Here is a 23234-nt window from a genome sequence, read left to right as displayed (position 1 = left end):
TGTGTGTGTGTGTGTGTGTGTGTGTGTGTGTGTGTGTGTGTGTGTGTGTGTGTGTGTAGTTTAGATTGTACATGTAATTATAAAGAATCTTCAGGTCCATTTATTAAAGCTGCATTGTGATTTTTTGTAAACCATAGTTTTAATTAGAGCTGTGTCTAGACTGCTTTTAATAAAACCTGTGACTTATGTATGTAATATGAAAGGAAAAGCAGATACTGCATACAGTAAAATGCCACATTTGAAATTGACCTTAAATTCTGCTCGCAAATTTATACAACCCTGATCCTGGATCAGATTCAAGAACCAAAACTCCACTTGCCATGTTTACATAAACAAAAAGTGGAACTGGTTGACATATATATAGTAAATGCTTAAACACTGAATATTTAGACACAGAGATATATTTAGACCTCAGCTCTTGTACTTGCTAGATCTAACCACGACCACATGAACTTTCTTGCCAGGAACTAAACGGTTCTTGAACCAAAGAATATAAAGCTAAAAAGGACTCTGAGGGACTGGTTAAATCTATGAACAGCAGGCAGCTTAAAGAAGTCATTAATACAGCTAAAGTAGCTTAAAAAAGGCATTTATGAATATGTCTTCCATGGGAACTTTGATGTGTTTTTTGACCACAAATGAACAGGCAGCTTTGAGAATACACAGAGTGACTCATTATTTGTCTCAATGGGAGTCCAAATGGCACTTGAATCAAAGAAAACATCAGGGGATGCAGAGAGGGAGGAAAAAAACTGAAAAACACAAAACATGACTCACTAATGAAGAAACTGAGTAGATGCAATTTTGAAAAACTACAAATAATGTAATTTATGGTAACTATGTTTAATTTCTTGGTATTGTCAGATGATATTACCCAGTGCCCACATATGCCATTATTAGCATAGTCATAGTTTCATATTCTTTGGATGACTTCTTCTCGTTAATTCGGCTTTTTGATTTGCCAAAAGTACAGAAAGTAAGTTCTGTAAAATGTAGGACTGGAGTTGAATTATCAGGACCAACATCTAACTACACACACACACACACTGTACACTTGAAACAATGTTGACACAACAAAACACATTTTTAATTTATTTATTTTTATTCAAAATTCCCTGATATTGTTTAAAGCGAGCAAACCAGAAGAAGAAAAAAGGAAAAAAAAGTATAAAAACATATTAAGCTTAATATAAAAATATTAAAATATTTATAGGTTTGGCTGAATTTTACAGAGTCAAAGTCCTTTTTTTCCCCCCACCTTTCCATCTGGTCAACCTAAGATTTTCTACTCAAAAATTCTTTTTGATAATTCATTCTGCCTCCGTGCACATCCCTCTCAGCCCTGGTGTGTAGAAATGTCAGACACCAAGATTTATAAGGCGTTACATTCCCTGCCGTCATAATGCTGAAATTCTTTCATGTTGTGGGCATCACATAATCACTGATATATCATCTTTAGTAAAACACATGTAGGGGCTACCCCGGCACATGATCACAAGCAGGTTTCTTTTTTTTTTCTTTGACAGACTCCAAAGTGACTTCAAAAAGGCTCGTTCCTCATATCCGTGATATCAGGATTCTTGTACTTCAGGCAACAACGTACTCTCTTTCTTTCTTTCTTTCTTCTTTCTTTCTTTCTTTTTAAACACTTACTTTCAACTCATTTATTTTCTTTCTTCAAGATGAATCATGTATTAATGTACACACATGCTGGCTCTGTGTCATTGTTCCTTAAGACCACCCAGAGTGTTTATATGAATCGGCTCATGAGTGGGCTCTTTTTTTTTTGTACATAACAAATTGTGTTGGTTCTTTTTTTATTTTTTAGACGGGGTTACGTGACGTGCTGACGTATTACACCTAATAGTGTTGACACATCTGTCTGCGATGTTGAATCATTTACGACATATTTCACCACCACAAAAATATTTTTGGAAATGGAGGCATATATAAACTAGTCAGTGTGAAAGCGCCGCAGTGGATAATAATGCGGGAAATAAAACCCCGAAACACTGTGTCGATTGCAAGAGTGTGTGTGTACGTGAGTGTCTTCCTTTTTGAATGTGCGTGCATCTGTTTCTTTGTGATTCATTCCACACACACACACATCCGTGTGTGTGTGTGTGTGTGTGTGTGTGTGTGTGTGTGTGTGAACTCCTGCGAGTGTGTGTGTGTGACATTTTAATGACAAGCTTTACCAAACAACACCTGAATTTATCCTATGCTTTCTTCTCTGTTTGTTTTCTGTCCAGGTCCAGACTTGAAGGAGGCACGCAAGCACAGAGACACACACATAATGGCACCTAGAGGCTGTCTGCGGTCTACCACCACCCTACCACACACACACACACACACACACACAAACACACACACACACACACATGCATGCCAGTTACGCTAAAAATCTGAACACTGAAGGAGGATCATTATGGCCTCCTTCAGGAAGAAAACAATGTTTTCTAGTTTTCTTCTCCAAGGAGAGAAACATTGACAAGTTATATTCGAGAAAGCTACAAAATTCAGTCATTTAAAGAGCTTTGTAGTTTCCAGTACCAGCACTGTTAAAAGCTGTTTTTTGGTTTGATTTAATGCGAGATGTAAAAAAACAAAACAAAAAAGCTTAAATGTCAAATTTAAATTCTCACTTTTTTTATTTCTAATTTTCCAAGTCTTTGCTCATGTCATATCTCATATCATTTGCGATTTGTCCACGTGTGCACGTGTGCTTATGCCTGCTTCGTTTTTCAATTTCTATTTTCATCAGTCAAAACCCATCCACACAAGTCAAATTTAACAGCTGCACCACATATCCCACAAGCCCCCTAACCCACCCTGTGTCCCTCCCAGGGTTCCCAGCATCCTGCTTTGCACACCCTACCAAAAACCCAGGCATGCTGAAATTACAGTGTGTGGAGGAGGATTGTGGGAAAGTGTTCCCTCCCTCTAACTCTGTATTTGCCCTTTTCTGTTTTTTCCCCCTTCGTTCTGCTACAGTTTCGGACGTGTTCGGCTTAGTTTGATGTTCGGTTAAGTGTCAAACCGAACGTTAAGTTGCAATTTGCATCAGCAATAAGGGTGACTAAAGTTCAGCGTGAGATTAACGAGGCACGAATGTGGCGCTAAATAAGATTGACCCTGTTGTATTGATTAGTCTACGGCTAGGGTGATAGTCTGTCCTGTTCTGATACCGTCAGGGAAACGGCGTGTTTGTGCATTTTATGAGCTTGCACGCACACAGCTCATTAGCATATAAAGATTAATTCATTTGGTTTGATGTTCTGTTCAGTATGTCTTCAGAATGTCACACTGAGGTATGTGTGTGTGTGTATTTATACTACAAACACACGCAAATGTAACAGGATTTGTGTGTTGAATTCAATTTGCGAGGTTAATAGAAGTAACCAAGAACAGTGTTGGACATAGAGTTACACACGATCTGCTGCCAGCTTGCAAATAACTGTGATTTGCCAGATAAGACCAAGTAGTGTCAGCTACAGAGGCTTGAACTTGTATTCAGCAGAAAATCATTGGATTATGCAAAGTGCAGTGCTCCTTGAATCAGTTGTGGCATTGTGCTCGCGGTTTGTAGCTTCAGGTTAACTGAAAGCACCGCCCTCGCACCGACCGTGTTCCTAACCAGCTCTAATGATACACCCCATCAGTTCGGCTTCGCCTGCACCGGGGTTAGCTTGGTTAACAGTCGGCTGAGGTGAAGCGTGAGAGTGTGTGTGTGTGCCAGCTATTAAAGCACTTCAGAATCAGAGTGGAAAGGACTCGCACTGCTAATGGACGTGTCTATTGATGTTCCCATTTAGCGGCACACTGTAAACGATAGGCCAATGATTGTGTTCAAGACGGAAGGAGGTGGAGGAGGATTGAGAGCTGTTTGGCTGGGCGATGATAATGACAAAGAAGGTTATTATTTGGCGCCCCATGGAGTCTCTCTGGGCTTTGTGTGTGATGGGGAGTAGCGAGAGAGGGTGAAGAGGTGCACTCTTTCTCTCTCTCTCTGTCTCTCTGTCTCTCTCCCTGCCTACTAGCTATCTATCTCCACTTCTTCAAGCGCCCCCCCCTCCCCCCCCCGCGCGCCGCCCGTCCCCCGTCCACGTCGCCTCTCATGACATTACTTACTGCAGCCAGTCTACATCCATCTCTTTTTTAGCATCCTCCTCTATTTCTCTTTTCTTTGTTGCTTTTTTCTTTTTTAACTAGATAGCACAGATAGCTGTTGTGACAGTAAATATAAAATAACAGTAAAAGAAGTCAAAGACAGAATAATGCAGCAGTGGCAACAAAATAGTTTCTCTTTGTAAATTTTTTAGGATAACAGGTTGCAGTTAAAATATTGATTTTTTTTCACACAGCTGTGTGTGTGTGTGTGTGTCCTGTCAGTTCTAATCACTGTTTGTGTGATGAATATGAAAACAGTCAGGCTGCCTGCAGGTTTGGCAGGAGACCACCTCCAGCTGGACTCAGACCCCTACTCAAGTGTGTCTGTGTGTGTTTTGTGAACGGGGTTGTACAAGTCAGCTTGTATCTGTCAGTGCTGTGACAACCTCAAGAGGACATAACAAACAAACCCCCAAAAAACTGTTATATAAATAAAACACTGCAAAACACAAACACACAACACTGCAAAACACACAACAAATCAAAATCCCACTAAGAAAATTCATCAAGTTTAAGCAGCTTTAATAATTGAATTTGATGCTTTTCTTATTTATAATGTAAAACTGTGCTATATAAGCTAGAATGTATTGAGACTGGATTTAAAAGGTAAGGTAACGCTGCTTTTGATAATGTCCTGTGTTACATCATCTATCCTTACTTGCTTTTTGGATTTAAGCAACCTAATTCTTTCCATTCTAGCTCGTCAGTCCTTTGTTTTATGAGTATTTGTGTCTCGCTTTCTTTTGCATTGCTGATTCTCAGGCCTTAAATATTTAGTTTGTCCCAAAAATTGGGAAATTGCTGTGTTGCAGCAGTCAAAACATGGGGAAAAAACCCATCTTATAATAATAATCACAGGGTGAGACTGCTTAGAAAGGTTGGGGGCAAAAACACTAAAAAGATGCTTAATTAACCAGCAATTAGCCTCAATAGACTCAATAGATTTATTTAGTATTTAAAGTTGGAGCTTAAAGTAGAGCTTAAACATAATAATGCTGATGCTGTGGTACGAGCTGGTAAAGAGTCTCTTATCTGTTTTTTCATCAGTGGAGCTGAAACACATGTTAGGGGAAGGCGTCAGCTGCATGCCTGGTTAGTGGACACAAATATCTCATCAGTGTAGTAAAAATCCATCTATCATTCTGCGTGTGCACACGTCTGTAATCGCAGGGTGGCAGATAAAGAGGGAGATGCCATTCCAGCTGTGAGGGGACAGCGGAAGTCAACACACACACACACACTCAATCACACAGAGCCGGAGGCGCGTGAGCAGGTGAGCATTAAGTCAGGCAGCTAAACAGATCACGTCGCGGTATGATATCTGCAGACAGGCAGACAGAGGAGGCCGGTCTGTACCTGCAGGCAGAGAGCAACAACTCGCAGCACCCTCGCCAGGAATTTCCTCCCCCTCCCGAGAGAGAGAGAGGGAGACATGGAAGTGAAGGAGAGAGACGGGCATTAACTGGGGTTTCCAATTTTGTTTTTATGCATATCCAGTTTCTTCAAGCTATTTAACCCTAAACCTGAATCCATTTTTTTTCTTATGATATTTTAATCATTTACTGCATGTGTGTGAGCTCCAGAATTCTGGCACACGTAATTTCACCCATTAAGGCCTTTAGAAATGTTACCATGAATATTTTTGTGTTAGTAGTGTACTGAACAAAAGTGGATAATCTAAAATATATTCCTTTTGTTAACTCACAACCGATAAGAACCACACAATCTGAATTGAAATGTTTTTTCTTGGTTTTCTTAGTTTCACATCTCACCAAGAAAAAAATCTGTGTGTTCCTCTGCCAAAATAGGCATCAGTAGTAACCTTCTACACTAGTGAGACAAAGATCGAACGAGAAGGGTACAAATCTTACGTAGAGAAAACGAATCCTAAACCTTATGGTTGGTGACATTTCAGCCCAACACTTATCTTTAACACCATCTGATGAAACTGTATAGACAGACATTACAAAACTCGATACTGTGCTATTGGGTGCAGTCAGTTCTTTTGTTGTTTTTCGAGTAATTTAATCACCTCTTGCAGATGCCTTTCTGGAATTACAGGTATGTGGGTTTTTTTTTCTGTTTTCACAGTACTAACTGTGAAACACTGACAGTATCCATTACACCAACTTGTTCTACAAGTTTCTGTATTGCTGGCACTCCTTTAAAGCAGTTTTGTAACAGTACTTTGTTTTAAGTCTGTTCAACATATGTGGTGGTAATCTGCGGCATCCTGTATCACATTCATACTGTGGTCTCTTACTCTGGACCACCAAATAGCGTCACCGAACCAACTGTGGGATGCGCCGTTGCTCAAGAGAACGTCAGCATTAGTCATTAACTAGAGAACCCCTTGAGTCACTTCTCCAGCTTGTGCACAAATATTATTTTCCCCTTTAATTTCCTCTCGTTATTCTTAACGTTTGCGCGGCCCCTTTTCAAAAGCTCTTTATAGCTTATAGTTAACCTAAAAAGAGAAAAAAAAACCTCCTGAAATTTTCACAAGTCTCAAATCTGCCTCCACCGCATCCACTTATCTAAAAATGTTTCAGTGGTTAAATGTCAGAGCTGTCTGTGCCATTAAGGCCAGCATGTTTGAAGGAAGGACACCCATGCCAGCCCTCTCCCTCCTCCCTTTTCTGTCTCTTCTTATTCCTCTCCCCACTTAGCTTTCTCATAATGCTCCAGCACAACCCCCCCCAACCCATGCTGGTTTGAGGGCTGATGTGCAGACCTTGTCATTCAGATTAGGGCCACATTGTCAGCTCAGGGCCCTTCTCTCTCTATAGTTGCATGTCCCAGATCTTTCTTCCTACTGTCATCTTCATCCTGCGGCCAGAGAAGACCTTATAAAGCTACATTCCTTCTCATCCACTTCTGTCAATTCCAGCGCTGTCACTCAAATCACTGTTGTGGAGAGTGAAAAGAGACCAAGTTAACGTGTCCCTCGCAGCAAGGACTGTGCTTTTTGGTCCAAGATTGGCTGTCATCAGCTAACAAATTAGTTTTATTATTACTATTATTATTATTATCATTATTATTATTGCTCGGGACCTAAAAGCTTCAGAATGCCAAATTAACACATGCGATCTAAAATTCTTCACAAATGAATACTGCTCATTGTTTTCCTGCCTAACAGTAAAGACAGAGCCATCTTGCTATTTTTAACTCTCTGTTTTCTGTGTAAAAGGAGTATGTGGCATGCGATGAGATATCCGCCACATCAGCTTAGTCACTCCTTATCCTGCCCTGGAAAAGCGTCCCAACAACGTTTTTATCATCCGACCACATCTTGACTCACTGCCACAGTTGCCGTCACATCGTATCTAATTGCTCCAGCAGCTCCGTGGCATTTGATTTCTGTGCTTTTCACAAACCCTGCAAACTTGTTTTTTGTTTTGCTTTTTTCTCTCTCTCTCTCAAGTTGATTCAGCACTGTGTAATAAAGCCATTGATGCAAAATGGTGGATAGTTTCTTTACTGTTTTTAGTGTAAGAAGAGGAGGTAAGAAAAAACACCCCAGTCTTTGGCCACAGCGCCACATCATAGCGAAATGGCAGCCGCTATCGATCAGGGTGAGTCGGCAGTTTCATACCCGGTGTCTTCCTCATCCTGCAGCTTGCATGAAGCTATTCAGGCATGCTGGGGCCTCTCTAGACACCACGCCACTGTGCTTTGAGTAAAATATATGCCAATTGGCTGCAGCCTCCACCCAGGTGATACGTTTACTAAAACCCACTATGAGTCAGGAGTTTCAAGATGACTTCCCTTTTCTAACTGTTATTTACCAAGGAAATGTTTTCTTACACACTGACGAGTTCTTTGGTGTAATAATGACCATGTGGCATGGAAGTCATTGGTAAATGCAGCTCTCCAGGCTTGATGGAAAATGTTCTTCTACTAAGAAATCCAAATAAATGGGTTTAGTGAAAAATTATTCTTGCTTAAAGAAGTTCAGCATATATTTTAAAGTCTTCTTTTATACCTTTCTAGAGGTAGTGGATGTAAAAAAGGGAAAAAAGCTCCAAAAAGATGTGAAAGATGGCAGCATTGTGATTAACCGAACCTTCTTATAATTTATCACTATTTATTGTCAGTTTATATTAACTGGAAGTTTGACTTGGATAGTATTAGTCATCTGATTAGCCTAACTGGAAAAGATGGTATAATTCAGGTTTGTTACAGTCATGACCTTGTCAGTGTTACTAAGAAAGGGAGGTTTGGTGAAAGAAGAAGAAAGAAGCTTTTCCCTCACAGAGAAGATATGCTCCCGCCAAGCAGACTGTCATCCCCAGTCACCATCAGGTCTCTGCTTGCCCCAGTGAACATTCAACGCTGTCGGTGAGTTTGAGCTAAATTGAAAGAAAAAAAACCATCGACCGTTGACTGTACCCTGTGGCTAGGCTTTGTCACAGAAAAGAAGAAAAGAACACATGCAGAAATCTTTGTACAGACATGGTCTTAGAAGGGGTGGGGCTCATGAGGAACGCATCGTCCATTCTCCAGAAACACAAAATACTTGTAGCTTGCAAACCACAGCAAAGGTCACAATCAACATTCATTGCTGTCGGTGGGTTTAACTGTGTGGGAGAGCTCACTGAACGATGAATGCAACTGTGTCCCAGATTTCATCCGACCGTCACAAGGAATAGTGTCACGTTATGCTGATGATGGTGTTTTTTAGTTCTCTGCTTGCCTCTGTCCCTTGCCTACCCTTAAGAGCAGTAAACATGGACGGTGTGAATTGACAGGCAGTTCAGATCGCATCACGATCACTTTGGGGGCTGTAGACTTGGGGGAGTGGGAGCTGGGGAGGAAGAAAAATGTTGCAAGAGGTAGGTTGTGAAAAAAACTGACCTTTGAAGAAACGGTGCACATGCCTTGTGTGTGCATCGGGGGTTGTATCAATGATTTAGAAATTGTAAATAGTAACTATTAAAGGTTAATATAAAATACTGGTAATTATGGTTATTGGACATATACTGTATCAGCCTTTTAAATGGTAATTTGTCAGTTTAAAAAAAACATTTGTTTTTCTAATACAGTGAATATATAAACACATTATTATGCATTCCTGTTGTTGTATATTTGTATTTTTTCTGTGTTATAAAATAAATGATCGAGAATTCAACCCTTGGTGATGTGATGAGTCTTTCACATAGATCTTTGTTAAAACCAAGTTAAAAACTATGCAAGACATTAATGCAACTGAACAAAGCTCCATAACACTAATATATTTATATATATTATATACATATTTTAATGTAGTCAAGATGTCACGTTTCGTCTTAATAATTAAGGATTGTTATGTATTTTATAATTGAACTTGCAATATTTGTTAAATGATGTCTTATGCTCTTAGTTTTTACTAATCTCTGAACTTTTGTTCACTGAGAAGAAATGTTATCTAAATTATGTAGCACAAGTGCCTCTATATAGTTATACAAATGTAATATTGGTGAATAAATTGAGTTACAGTATTAAAGTAGAATGTGTGTGGGGGGGTGTATATAGCTTTATACATACACAACACCAGGACTTAAAATCCAAACAATCGAAAAGATGCAAAAATAACTTCTACAAAATTGTTACACATTAAATACACAGTTTTTACCCTTTGATTTTTTGTAGTGTGGTTTCCACTTGCCATTTATAAATTACGCAATATATGCCTGCAAAGAGTTTTCTATTTGAAAATAGCATTAAATTTAAGGATTCTCTTAAGTTGTGAAAATATTCTTGTATATGCGAAGCTACTCTTTAGACTCTTTCTAAAGTTTACAAAGTGCAAGGCCAGAGAGATGCTTTTTTTTGCCTGGGGTTTGCTGAGCTACCTTACCAGGAAAGTACCTGCTTGTTTTTCAAATGAAAAACTGATGTGTGCCGATTCTGTATTATAACACTTCTTGACCAGCAAAAATCAAGAACAGTACTGGTGGAATTGGAAAACCCCTGCTAGTGGTCTTTTAGTTTCACTTTAGTTTCACCACATGTACTGTAACAGTAATTTGAAGCTTTAAAAGCAGGCCTACTTTATATTCTTTAATTTTAGACATGCCTCTATTTTTGCGATTGCTTATATTATGTAAGTTAATGTCCATCATTTTAAGATGTTATCTAAAGAGTCTAAATTCAGAAATGTTTGCAGGGGAAAGAAGCAGTTACTTAATTTACCATTTATAAGAGATGTGCAGGCCTCGTTACTGGCTTCAGGACTGACACCAGTGGCAAATAAGAGTACACTTAGTGTTCTTGTGCAGATCATGTGAGAAATATTGCCTAACCACTAACAAGAAGCTGTAGATGATACAGAATGAGTCATGATAACAGTAATTAAAGAACATTCTTTGAAAATTAGTTGTGAATATTTTACCAAGTAGAGAGATAACTCATTCTCACAAAGCAGTTTTATGCGCACTGTTAATGACTTTGTGTGTTTCTTTGTGTGTGGGTGTGTAGGAAAGATGCAACCGAAGGTCACATTGATTTTTTTTAAGGGGGGGAGGGTACAAACAAAATGAAGGCGTATCAGACTTAAGCACAGTTCAACGATCTGCATGACATGTGGGCTACACCAAAAACCACCTTCAGTGAACTACAGCAGCTAAAGAGAAGTTATTACGTCAAGAGAATTGCCTTGTACACATAATAACAAAATTAATTACTTCCTTTGTCCACTAGAGGGCCACCAAAGACTGGGAATAAAGAAAGGACAAACCAGTGAAGCAGTTTGCAGATATATTTTTTTTCTTTTGTTACATTGAAATCACAGAAAGTCAAAATAGAGCATGTGATCACACATTTACATAAGTTGCAACAATGTATTTTTGTGCATGACAATTCAAAAAACAGTGAAAATAACAGACTACAGAGAAGGGGCTTTATTTTTCATAACAACAACATGAGGGCTAAATAAATCTACACAGTTTTCATGCTATTACACACTTAAAATAGTAGAGTTTGTTTTCATACCACTGGCATAAGAGCTAAAGGTTAATGCTCTCATATATCCAGCGCTTTACTCGCTCATGGAAAAGTTGTACGTAGATTTTTATTTGGGGGGGGGGGGTGCAACACATGTATATCTAAAATGCTATTCCAGTTGTTAGAATTAGTGTTGTTTTGTGATATAAAGTAATACCTGGAGCTTCCACATCATCCTGACACTGTAATAATGTCACTACTTAGCCTTCATTTTTTTACATGTCTTATGAGATAATTGAGATATAACTTACATTCAGAATATCCTGAGTACCACATGAAATGGCCTGAAACATTGAAACTGTTTCTGCTACTGACTCAGAAAGTCTGCTGGGCTTCACATATGCAGATCATGGAGATATACTTCCAACCAGCTAAAGCATTCGTGTACTTCCTTAAATGGGTCATGGGTGTGTGTATATATGTGTGTGTGTGTGTGTGTGTGTGTGTGTGTGTGTGTGTGTGTGTGTGTGTGTGTATATATATATATATATGTGTGATATATATATATATATATATATATATATATATGTATATATCTTATATATATGTATGCCGTTCCATGTGGGTAACCCTGCAACTGCTATTAAGCTGCAACCCACTCTGTAGTGTCTCATCACAAAAAAAAAAGGTTCCTTTTAAAGTTGTATATCTTTTTTTATTAATAATGAATACATCTATTTCATAACATCAGAAAGTTGCAGAAATAATCATAATAGATCAAATGTTTTGCCAATAAAGTGTAACATTTGTCTGTAGCTGACCCATAACGCTAAAGCATCCTGCCTCTACTGCTGATTTTGTAAACACCTGGATAGAAATGTACCCACATTAACTTTTTTTAATGCAATTTAACTGAAATACTATATTTACAAATGACAAAAGATCCTATTTTAGAACACAATGAGGTTCTAGGAAACCTAACATGCTAACCCACAGTTAAAAAGCCCTGATAAGTACAACATTTTTTTAAAAACAGAAATAGTAACCTGATTAGGTGTTCCTGTGTTTACTGCTCTCCTTGCTTCTTTGGAAAATTTTGCAGTCATAACCAATTTATTCTACAAGAGTCAACAAAAGTAACCAAATGGGAATAATGTTTGTAGTAAATAGCTTGATCTTGATTTCTATTATTAAAATCTTGAGTTTTTTAAAGTTTTGTGATAATATTGTGTCATCGTGTTAACCACATCTGGCCAGACCAAACAAAGTATGCTCAGAAAATAGCTCTTCAATCTCCATGAAAAAATTAAATGCAAAATGTGTGTTTTCAAAGTGAAATCCTCAAGTACTCTTTAAAAAAAACTACAAGTAAAAGATCTCAGCTAGCATAATATGAAACAATAGAAAATGTCTGCTAGTTGGGGTTCAAATCCATCATTCTCTGCTCATGGCACAGCGTTAAATACGCTAAGAGCACTTTGAAGAAGGATATTTTAAAATATGACCACGATATACATTTAAGATGCTATAACTGAACTTAATGTCACATTTGTCAAACTGCAAATCCCTGGGTATGAGGATTCAGTCTTAGTTTATCAGCAAAAGATGATAAAATTCTGGTAAAAGTTCCAGAGCTCTTAATTTTAAAGTCATTACTCAATCTTTGTAAAATGAAGGATTGTGTCGTCTTCTGAAGTAGTGGTATTTTCCCTTCTGATGTTTAAGCAGTTCATACCCCACTGCAAGTGGGTGTCTCTACTGTCTGATGTCAGCTGGTCTAAGCTGTCTTTCACCCTCAGCCAGGAAGATCTGCATGGCACGGTACAGCAGGTGGATGCCGAGCTCCCGTTTCTTCTTTGTCTGCCAGTTGGACACGATGCCATAGAAATCCCCTCGCTTCTGATTCGTGAGCATCTTCAACCCTGCAACAGTTGAGAAAGTCAAGTTGCTTCACTGACAAATCTATCAGTGTTGTCAAACACAGTATTGCGTTTAGCAGTTTATGAAAACCAAACCGAGCACCTATCACAGGTTTAAACAGTAAAATGTTGGTATTAGTTAATATCACTCAAACTTAATGCTGCTATTAGATACAATTTCTCTATTTTTCCTGAATGTTTGTGTTAATATCTTAAAATAATACAGTTTCAGGGTTTTTTTTGTCCTCTATCCACCCATTTTTATTTTTTAACTGCTTATAAGCCGTTCACATAGAATGCAACATGCATCACCATGCTCTAAAACCCATTTTTTTCCATTGCTTGCACTGCACAACAAGAGCTTCCTGTGGCATTGAGAAAAGCGTGCCAGCCAGAGCACACTCGCACATGGATCTCCACAGGTAGGCCCAAGCAGCTGGTGGATCTGAACCCCAAACCTTTTTTGCTTTTTCTTAAACACTGCACCACTGTTCCATCACTTCAGAGTAACTTAATATATGCAGGGTTGCCAAAGAAAAAAGATACTCAGACAATTATCAATATTAAAAATTACAAATTACAATATTCCAAGAGGTCGCTAGGGCTCAACAACACGGACGTATTAAACATGGAGGTGTACACTTCAACAGTAGTAATTTAAGGCACCAATGAGGCAGTGATGAGCCGCTAACATCATTGGTCCTTCCCCTATTTGGCTGATGTTTGCAAGGGTGGTTTCAGATTCAGCAGTCATGTTGTAGATTGTAGTGATGTTTATTTCACAGTTTTTGATAAGTTTCGCCCACATGCACTCACCAATCGCCTCCACCATGCAGGCCTCTCTTGTGTAGGCTTCCACAGGAATAACATTTTGGAAACAATGCAGAGAGATGACACCCTGCCCTGTGTTCCACACCTGAAGGATGTGATGGACTTTGGAGCACAGTTTCTGTGACAAGGAAGAAAAAAGAAAGAATCAAACTACATATTTACTACGCGATTAAAGACTATTTCAATATGATATATTAATACCGATCAATATTTGCATCCTTACCTTTGAGGTTTTGTCACCTTTAAAGTATTCTAAAGCCTCGTACAGATGACTGTAGGGACGGGAGCGTTTTCCTTTGCCAACATAAAATATAGCATGGATAAAAGTCTGGAAACACTCCTTTGGGGTCATGGTGTGACTGCGAAAGGGAAGGTTTTTTGTCACTCTGTCAGAGAGGGAAATAAACGATTCAATTAATATTTTTAGAGTTGAGAGGTGTTTATGGTATTCTATTTTAAAACTTTATTTGGCTTAGACATTTAAACTGGGGGTTTCAAAGATGGTGCCAGTGTGCTCGGCAGGCCGTCTTCACCTCTCCTTTCAACCCCTCTTTGTTGACTTTTGCATTGTATTCCTCATTCTCTTGGTAATATTCTCATCAGGTGGCAATGCACTAATTACTTATGACTGACAAACACTTAAATCTTCAATTCTCTCACTCCTATGGTTCCGATCCATGCTGGACTCTGGGAGACGCCACCCTGTCACAATCAGACTCCTCCACCAGCATATCCTGACTACCCCTACCCACCATGTACAAGAAACGCTATAGGAAGCGGGGCAAACGGAGTGGCATTCACGTCCGTATTAAGGCTTACCTTAAACCACAGGCTATGGCTAATCCACATGCTAGCATGGATATTCTACGTCCTCTCTCCTCCTCCCGTGATTGCCTTCTTGCCAGATCGCTTAGTCGTCGGTGGATCTGCTCCGTCGGACAGCAAGTTTACCCAGCCCTCCCAGTCCCATGCCTGCCTATTCAGACCTGGATAACGTCTTCCAGAGGTGGCGTGCATCACAGCAACCTAAGCCGTTTGCGACGCACTACGAGTAGGGACATGGCGCCCATGACACGGATGGCTCTACTAAATGTAAGGTCGCTGGTGTTTTAAATGACTTTTTCCTCGCCTCAGGGCTGTTTTGTTCCTGACGGAGACTTGGATTAGCCCTGGTGAGACGTTCTCCTTCTTGGAACTTCTCCCCCCAGACTGTGCCTTCTTCAGCTCACCTAGGCTTACAGGCAGAGGTAGTGGCTTAGCCTCAGTTTTTAAAAATAAACATAAAATTCGGCAGCTCCCCTCCCCTACCTACCCTAGCCTTGAAGTTCAATTACTGGAGTTGGCCGATTCTTCTATAACTCTGTGTGTTGTGGTCTACCGACTGCCGAAATACAACAAGGCTTTTATACAGGATTTTGCTGAGCTATTAGGATCTGTTCTTTTTAAATATGACGGTGTTCTTATCACTGGTGATTTTAATATTGATATCTGTTGTAAGGATGATCCATTAGCCAAAGACTTTCTTGCTCTAACTGACTCTCTTAACCTTGTTCAGTGGCTAAATGAACCAACCCACTCTAAAGGCCATACCCTTGATCTGTTTTTTTTTTTCATATGACGTTTGTATTAAGAACACCCACAATGTTGGGATCTCTGATCACTTCCCAGTTATTTCTGATGTTGATTTATGCACCCTGAGGGCCTCAGACACCCTATGCCCATAATTAATTCTGAAACTGTGGCTAATTTTTCTGTGGTGTTCATTAATTCTGCACCCACTATTACTGATTGTCCTATACCTCATACAGTTGATGACTTTGCTAATTCTTTGCTATCCACATGCTCCTCTATCCTTGACGTTGTAGCACCTATTAAAATGAAATGTCCTCAAACCAATTCCCAACATTGGTTAAACAACTCAACACGTGCCCTACGACGTGTGTGGTGCAGAGCCGAGAGGAGGTGGAAATACGTCTCCAGGTCTCTGCGAACAATTTTTAAATTACTTCACAGATAAAATTTTATCTCTCAAGTCTTCACACCCTTTAGTTGTGAGCCCTGCTTTCACCCCAGGATGTTTATCAACCTTTCATCAGTTTGCGCCAGTGTTACTCACTGCTAAGCAAATAGCTGAACAACTGAAAAATACAAATTCTGTACATGATATTCTGCCATCACGCATTATCAAGGATAGTTTTGATACAATTGGGCCCAGTATTTTAACTCTAATGAATTCTTCATTGCTTTCTGGCCATGTTCTGACAGCCTTTAAACATGCCATAGTGCAGCCCGTTTCAAAACAAGAGCCTCGATCATAATGACCTTGTGAATTACAGGCCGATTTCCAAACTCCCGTTCCTGTCCAAAATCTTGGAGAAGATCGTTCTCTCGCAACTTCATTCATCAACATCAGTGATAAATTTCAGTCTGGCTTTAAACCACGTCATAGCCCTGAAACAGCTCTGCTGAGAGTCCTTAATGATCTTCTCCTAATTGCCAATTCAGGTGGTTCAGCGGTCTTAGTCTTACTGGGCTTGTCCTCAGCCTTTGATATGGTGGACCATAATATTCTGCTAACGAGGTTAGAACATACAGTTGGCATTAGAGGTGACGCCCTTAACTGGTTTAAATCTCATCTTTCGAACAAGGTCCCCCTCTGTCACTCTGGGTACCTATTCTTCCTCTGCAGCATCCTTCTGCTGTGGCGTGCCTCAAGGCTCTGTGTAGGGCCCAATGTTATTCTCACTCTATATGCTACCTCTAGGCTTAACCGTTGAAAAATACAACATGTCATTTCATTGCTATGCTGATGATATACAAATTTACTTTCAGCTAAGTGACGATGTTGCTGTCACTGCACTGCTTCCTAGAGTGCATGAGAGAAGTCAAATGGCTTTTGGGCAACTCTCTTATCTTAAAAGAAAAGAAAACCGAAATTGTGGTGTTTGACAGTCATTTCCCCCGGGGCCAACTAGTTGATACCTTTGGATCCCTTGCCACTTTCCTCTCTGACACCGTTAGTAATCTAGGTGTGCTGCTGGACAGCTCTTTCAAATATGACAAACAAGTGTCCTCTGTAGTCAAATCTAGCTTCTACCAACTGCGTCTACCACATAAGGGTCTTGAAAAGCTTATTCATGCCTTTGTGACCTCTAGATTAGATTAATGTAATTCCCTTTTCTTGCTGCTCTTCTCCATAGATTACAGCTTGTCCAAAATGCTGCGGCACGCCTTTTAACTGGTACCGGAAGGTTTGCCTCTATCACCCCTGTCCTTGCTGATTTGCACTGGCTCCCCATCAAATACCGCATCAAATTTAAAATATTGCCGCTTACCTTCAAAATTATGAATAATGCAGCTCCTAGCTATCTCGCCGAACTTCTTAGACCATACACTCCTGGGAGAGCCCTCAGATCGTCCGACCAATTACTCTTGGTACAGCCTAGATCTCAGCATAAGAGCAGAGGTGACCGTGCGTTTGCCCTGGTTGCACCTAACCTGTGGAACAACCTTCCCATTGCTATTCGCGCATCTGACTCCATCCAATTATTTAAATCACGATTAAAAACTCACTTATTTAATCTTTCTTTCCCGGTTGGTTAACGCCTGTATTTTATACTTAATTCCAATTTTATCTTTCTTAATATCTTCTTCTACTTAAAACCTATGTGTTTTTAGCAAGTTTTATTTAATATTCACTTTTATTCTTGTGTAATTAGTGCCAGTGACCTGTTAGCATATTCAGTACTTTGTTAATTCATGTTTTAACCTGCTGTTTTATTGTGAAGCACTTTGGTATACCGTTGGTTTTTAAATGTGCTATATAAATAAAGTTGTATTGTATTAGACACAAACAAGCCCATTACTAGCTCAATTTAGACAACTAATATGACTAGAGATTTATAGGGGTGAATCCAGAGCACAAGTGCTCTCTGATGCATCTACTGAAGTGTGAATGTGAACATATTCACACAGTCAGCAACAACTCATCTCCTCTGAATGCACAGAAGAAAACAAAACATAAATAAAAATGACGGTAAAAGCACCTTGGATCAAGCAGCAGGTAGTTGAAACTGGACTTGATGATGCCCTCTCTCCACTTCCTGTTCTGATCTGGTTGGTCAAACTGCTGGCACAAAGCCTGCTCATCAGCCTGGCAATTGGGAAGATTAAAGGTCTCCAGAACCCTACACAATTCTGGACTGTAACCTGCATCTGTAAAAATAAAAAACTAAATGTCAATGTATGTGTTCAAATATTTTAAGAGTAGATATTATATTTAATGAAATGTTACAACAGAGCTCAACTTACCTTAAGTCACTTAAAAACTTGAAATAAAGCATTACCTGCTTGTGGTTGCTCTAACTTCTTCTGTTGATATTGTGACTGGCAGTTGGACTCCTGTACCAGGCGGCACAGTCTTCGCATGTAGGTGGGCCTTGTACGACTGCTGATGGGGCCTGGACTTTCCCCCAGCTCCACCAGCCTCGATCTGAGCTCCTTGTCAGTTATCCCTCTGATTTCTGGCAACATATTGTCCACACACTTCTCATTTTCCACCTTCTGTACCTCCACCTGGGGTTTCTGATTCTCTTTTTCTTTGCTATCCACCATGTCAGCATGCAAAGTACGCCAGTCATAAAGTATGGTCTCCTCACTGCTGGTAGTACTCACGCTGGAGCTGAGGGAGGTATCTGCTGTAGGTGGGACATGGGTCTCAATCAGTTTGTGGCCGCGTTCAGTATCTGTGTACAGGTACTCTACTGGTTCGTCCACATCCTGAATGTGTGGACGCCCTCCAGGGGTGTAGGACAAGTTAGCCAGGTGCTGTGGCCTACGGCAGCTTGAAAGCCTGCTCATGCTGTACCTCGGTGTGCAGCCAGTACCTGGGGTGCAGGGAAAATCAGAGTCCTCCTTGGATCTCCTTGGAGAACCATAGCTGGAGGTGGATGATGACGACACAGAGTCTGGCAGAGAGCTACAGTCCCTAGTTATCCAGGCATCTTCATTGTTTAGGCTTTCTACCTGCTCCTCATGAGGGGTATCGTTTACATTTCTCTTTGTAGTTGTCTCATCTGAACTTGTCAGATCGTCAGTCAGAAATTCCCCGTCTTCAGTGAGATTACAGTTCTGTTCCTGCATAGCAAGAGCAATCTCTGCAATGTTTCTCTCATAAGCACTGACTGAATTGTCATTATTGCTCTCGAGTAGAAACGTGTCACACAAAGTCTGTGACTGAACAGCAGAGTCTGTCACACTTGTAGAGAGGAGAAGCGTATCAGCCTGGCTGTTACTAACACTTGAGCCTCTGAGAGTACTGGACTGTGTCTCTTGGCAGTCCACAGACAAGCACCCTCCTTCTGTGGGTCTGCCTGAAAAGCAGTGTGCACTGGATGGTAAGCGTGGTGAGTTATAAAACTCTTCACTGGTTGGAGATCTGGGAGTCTGGCGGCGTATTCGAACTGGTGTAGGCAGGGTATCTTCGAACAAAGATGTGGAGAGGCTCTCAGTTCTGCTTGTTCTCAGCGAGCAACGGCTCATTCTTGAGCGTGTCCTGCCTGTTACAAAAGGACTGGGTGTGAATGGATGATCACTTTTTTCTTCTACTGCTGCGGACTCAACAACATCTTCCTTACTTGGACTGTCCACATCATTACCACCACAACCCTGAACTATATCATTGTTTGGATTTTTTACTCCAGACAAGGTCAGTTTATTAAGCATACCTGATAAACGCTCAACCGTTTGAGGTTTGGAATCAGTATTAGCTTTCATGTGAATCTTTGTAAGTTCACAATCAGAATTTGTAGAAATCAGAGTCTTTCTGTCTAATGCAGTCTTGGCAGAAACATCATCTGCTGCACTAAGTGAAAGACGTTCAGGGTTTACAGAGGCATCCAGAGCACTGGTGTAATGGTCACTCTCACAGCTACTATAATGGCTACTACTAGTTCCACTGCTGCTGCCAGTGGAATGGCAGTGTACTTTGTTTTCATCACTGTTCCCCTGAGTGTCTTTTACGCGCTCTGTTTCCTGTTCATCATCACTTTCTTCCAAAGCACAGTGAACAAGGACTGTTTTCTCCAAATCCTCTTCTGTGCTCTCACTGCTTTCCCTGCAGAAAATGTAGACATGATCTGGTGATGTGGCGTCAATGCCCTGCTTGTCTAAAATAGTAGCCATGCGTTCTGAATCCAGGAAATCAGAATACTCAGATATGTCAAAAGGTAAGCTGTGCTGGCAGCCATCAACAGCAGGATTCTGTTGGGGAGATTCGGGGCTGAAAACAGGGTAATATTCATCCACGTCATCTCTGAAGCTCACGCTCTTCCGACTTGCTCGCATGAAGGAAACTGCAGGGAAGTTGGAAGGAGGGATTATGCCATCAGGTGAAGCAGTACATTCCTCGCCTTTCGATGTGGTATCATCGGTACAATTGCCATCTTCTTTAAGATTCGATACTGCAGCTGCAGGCTCCACCGCAGACATGCGAGTGCTTGAAAGTATGGAAGGATAAGATGGTCTGTGATGCGATACACTTCTGCAACTTAGTCGTCCATTAATGTTAGACAGGTTAAAAAATGAAGAGCGCCTTGTGCTGCTCAGTGGGGCTTCACCAAAGTCACTTATCATGGATGTGTGGGAACTGAAGCTGTAGTCCGATTCAGGATAGCTGGACATGTCTGTCTGGTCGGAATACAGAGCTGTGAAGGAAAAAAATGAACATAGTTCAGTCTGTCAGCAAAATTCTGTAAAGACAAACCTGAAACTTTTCTTATCCACTCTTTACACCCTGGCGGGGAGTTCTGCAGGTTATAGTTCTTGTGTTTTTTCATTATTTGATAGTAAAAACAGGTAATGCTACTGCCAATATTTTAACTCCTTTGGTTTCACAATCGGTAGCGGAGCTTCTCAACAGCGCTCTCAGTGTGATTATACAACTGTCAAAGACTTGAAAAAGGTCATCTTACAGTATTGGAACTGAGGTATGTCATCCTCCTCAGTGTCTGTTGGGCCAGCCTGGTATTCCTGAAGGAGATGGGCACATTTTCGATTTTCCTGTTGCTCTGCAAGCTGCTGTGGAGTGTTTCCTTCCTGGATTAATAAAGCGGAAGTAAGAGCAAACTCAAAGTAAAATGTTCACTATATTCAAAGCAAAAGATTAGAATTTTATAGTATACTTTACAGTACCCTTCAGGTATTCTCTTGAAGTTGTCACAAATATAAACAACAGATTAACCTAAATGTTCCCAAAAACTAGTCTAAAAGCCACGATTAAGCAATTCATACATTATCTTTGATATATGGATTCCCTCCGTTCATCAAGAGCAGCTTGAGATTTTGATAACATCCCCACAGTGCAGCAACATGAAGAGGAGTGAGGCCTTCTGATGACCTAAAATCGACATTTCATCATTACAAGTCGGTGCAAAGTTTATGAAAAATCTGGCCAATATTTCAAACACAACTACTGATATACCACGGTAAGTAAACAAATACAAACAGCACAATTTTGGCAATTCTGTCTCCGTAAACCACAACAGTAGATTTTAAATGAAACAATCCAGATGGGATTGGAGTGCAGACTTCACGTTTTGATTCAAAGAGTTTAACAAAACTTTTGCAGCAATTGTTTAGGAATGACAGTCATAACATACTGCAAAAGCAACCCAAGAATTTGTATAGAAAAATAAATAAGATGTCCTTCAACGGGCAACCCAAGAGAGCATGTTTTTCAGCTACTGAAGACACTGGCATAGACATAAACAAACCAGCAACTGAAGGTGGCTGCAGTAGAGGCCTGGCAGAGCATGTCCAAGGCTTCTACACTTCAGGCAGTCATTAAGTGCAAAGCATTTTCATGCAAATATTAAATACAATCCTTTTATAAAATGGGGGACTATGTAGTAGTGAGTTAATGCAATGCTTGTGTTAAAACCCCAGAACTAAGGCTGAAAAACTGTCTTGCTTCTTTGACTTAAAATACACTATAGTGACTAAATGTATATGATGTTAAGTGACTGTTTTGGATCTATACCTTATATTGGGGTCAGCTCCATATTGCAGCAAGGTTTTCAAGCATCTTATGTTCTTCTCAGTTTCTTTGCCAACAGATAAGTGTACAGCAGCTACCCCTTTGGTACCCACCAGATTGGGGTTTGCGCCTTGTAAAAGAAGTTGCTGCACAGATCTGTCACGAAAGCAAGACGTGTTACACTGACAAATACTAACTAACATATCGGAAAATGAAAACACCCGTAACAAACTAGTAAGGACTGAAATATGTAGATATCGTGAGTTCATGCACACTTAATTTTTTATTGGAAAACCGACATCGTGGATAGTATTGATTTTCTTTTTGAGAGATCAGAGCTGGATAAGGTATACAAATGTAAAAACGTAAATCCTAATGTTAGTCTGACGTGGGTGGCTGTAGCATGTTTACAACACAGGACATGTCAGGGGAAAGAAGAAAAAGGGATGGACCTCACCTGGGATCTCCTTCATTCACCGCTTTACACAGCTGACTCGTCAGTCTCCTCGTGTGTCGATCCATGGCCAGCGATACTTGTTTTTTTAATTTATCTAAACTGTGAACATCTTCCGAGCAGCGTGTAATAAACTACGTGGCTTTGGCTCACGTTAGCAAGCAGAGCTAACGGCGACTTGCAAGCTGCAGAAATCCAGCTATTGTTTGCGTACATTAAACTACGTTTTCCTAAAGTTTAAGCCGGCAAAACGTTCACATGATTTTTTTTTCAATGCAGCTTGGACGATTGTTTCAGATTCTAAAGCATTAACTCACAGTTTATCTACATTTTGTTTTTTTTACTTTTCGATGAAGCTACGGTACATTGTTTTCAGACTTCCCTCCAAGCCCTGCAGCAAACGGAAATCCCTCCCACATGCGCCTCTGATTGGACAAAGTTAACCAATGAGGTGATAGATTCATTTAAAGCAAGGCACAAAGTCTTTGCCTGAAAAACTACTGATGTCTTTGTAGGTCACAGCGTTTCTATTCCACTGCTGTATTTTATTTTAGCTTCAAAACTTTTAATTAATAGACGGAGTCACATAAAACTCAAATGCTCGAACACACACTGCTAATTAACTCATTATAATACAACAAATGCTTACATGAAATGGTACTTCAGAATCATTAAGCCACTCAAAAATACACATGCAGTCTAATATCAAGGAAGGCGCACAAGGCAAAGCTGAATATTAATATCCCTTTACAAGATACATTTGGCAATTTGCAAGAGGTTCAAATAGGCTACTTAAGTAGGATAGGGACGGAGACTGCCTTAGTTCTATATTTATTTATTTATTTATTTATTTATTTATTTATTTATTTATTTATTTATTTATTTATTTATGTATTTACAA

General features: G+C 40.0%; 1 protein-coding gene and 2 long non-coding RNA genes across 3 annotated transcripts in view; 2 read left to right on the top strand and 1 right to left on the bottom strand.

The window, feature by feature from the left end:
• LOC121814856 overlaps positions 1-1517 on the top strand; it is a 4687-nt gene extending 3170 nt beyond the window's left edge. The window contains exon 2 of the long non-coding RNA XR_006054614.1: positions 60-1517. This is a non-coding gene — a long non-coding RNA (uncharacterized LOC121814856). The remainder of the gene's footprint in view (positions 1-59) is intronic.
• The window catches only part of LOC102310926, a 23322-nt gene extending 19266 nt beyond the window's left edge, over positions 1-4056 (top strand). Inside the window, exon 3 of the long non-coding RNA XR_315681.2 lies at positions 2253-4056. This is a non-coding gene — a long non-coding RNA (uncharacterized LOC102310926). The remainder of the gene's footprint in view (positions 1-2252) is intronic.
• Positions 4057-11768: 7712 nt separating this feature from the next.
• Positions 11769-22749, bottom strand: ankle1 (ankyrin repeat and LEM domain containing 1). Its single transcript, XM_005920918.3, has 9 exons — positions 22337-22749; positions 21883-22035; positions 21135-21240; positions 20816-20939; positions 18191-20548; positions 17891-18059; positions 14068-14230; positions 13830-13962; positions 11769-13016 (listed from the first exon to the last, which is right to left on the bottom strand). Exons 1-9 carry the CDS (start codon positions 22399-22401, stop codon positions 12850-12852), a joined length of 3438 nt encoding a protein of 1145 aa, XP_005920980.1. The 5' UTR covers positions 22402-22749; the 3' UTR covers positions 11769-12849.
• Positions 22750-23234: the final 485 nt, after the last annotated feature.

The sequence above is a fragment of the Haplochromis burtoni genome, unplaced genomic scaffold (genome assembly GCF_018398535.1).
Source record: "Haplochromis burtoni strain Fernald_Lab_line unplaced genomic scaffold, NCSU_Asbu1 Contig_5, whole genome shotgun sequence".
Taxonomy (NCBI): domain Eukaryota; kingdom Metazoa; phylum Chordata; class Actinopteri; order Cichliformes; family Cichlidae; genus Haplochromis; species Haplochromis burtoni.
This window is presented reverse-complemented; position numbering and strand designations above follow the sequence as displayed.

Bases quoted from the DNA above. Each gene is read 5' to 3' on its own strand.
- ankle1 (XM_005920918.3), bottom strand. From the start codon at position 22,401: ATGGATCGACACACGAGGAGACTGACGAGTCAGCTGTGTAAAGCGGTG. The intron at 22,036-22,336 runs GTGAGGTCCATC...CTTTCGTGACAG, and splicing joins GTGAATGAAGGAGATCCCAG to ATCTGTGCAGCAACTTCTTT. The intron at 21,241-21,882 runs GTATAGATCCAA...TGTCGATTTTAG, and splicing joins GGAGCTGACCCCAATATAAG to GTCATCAGAAGGCCTCACTC.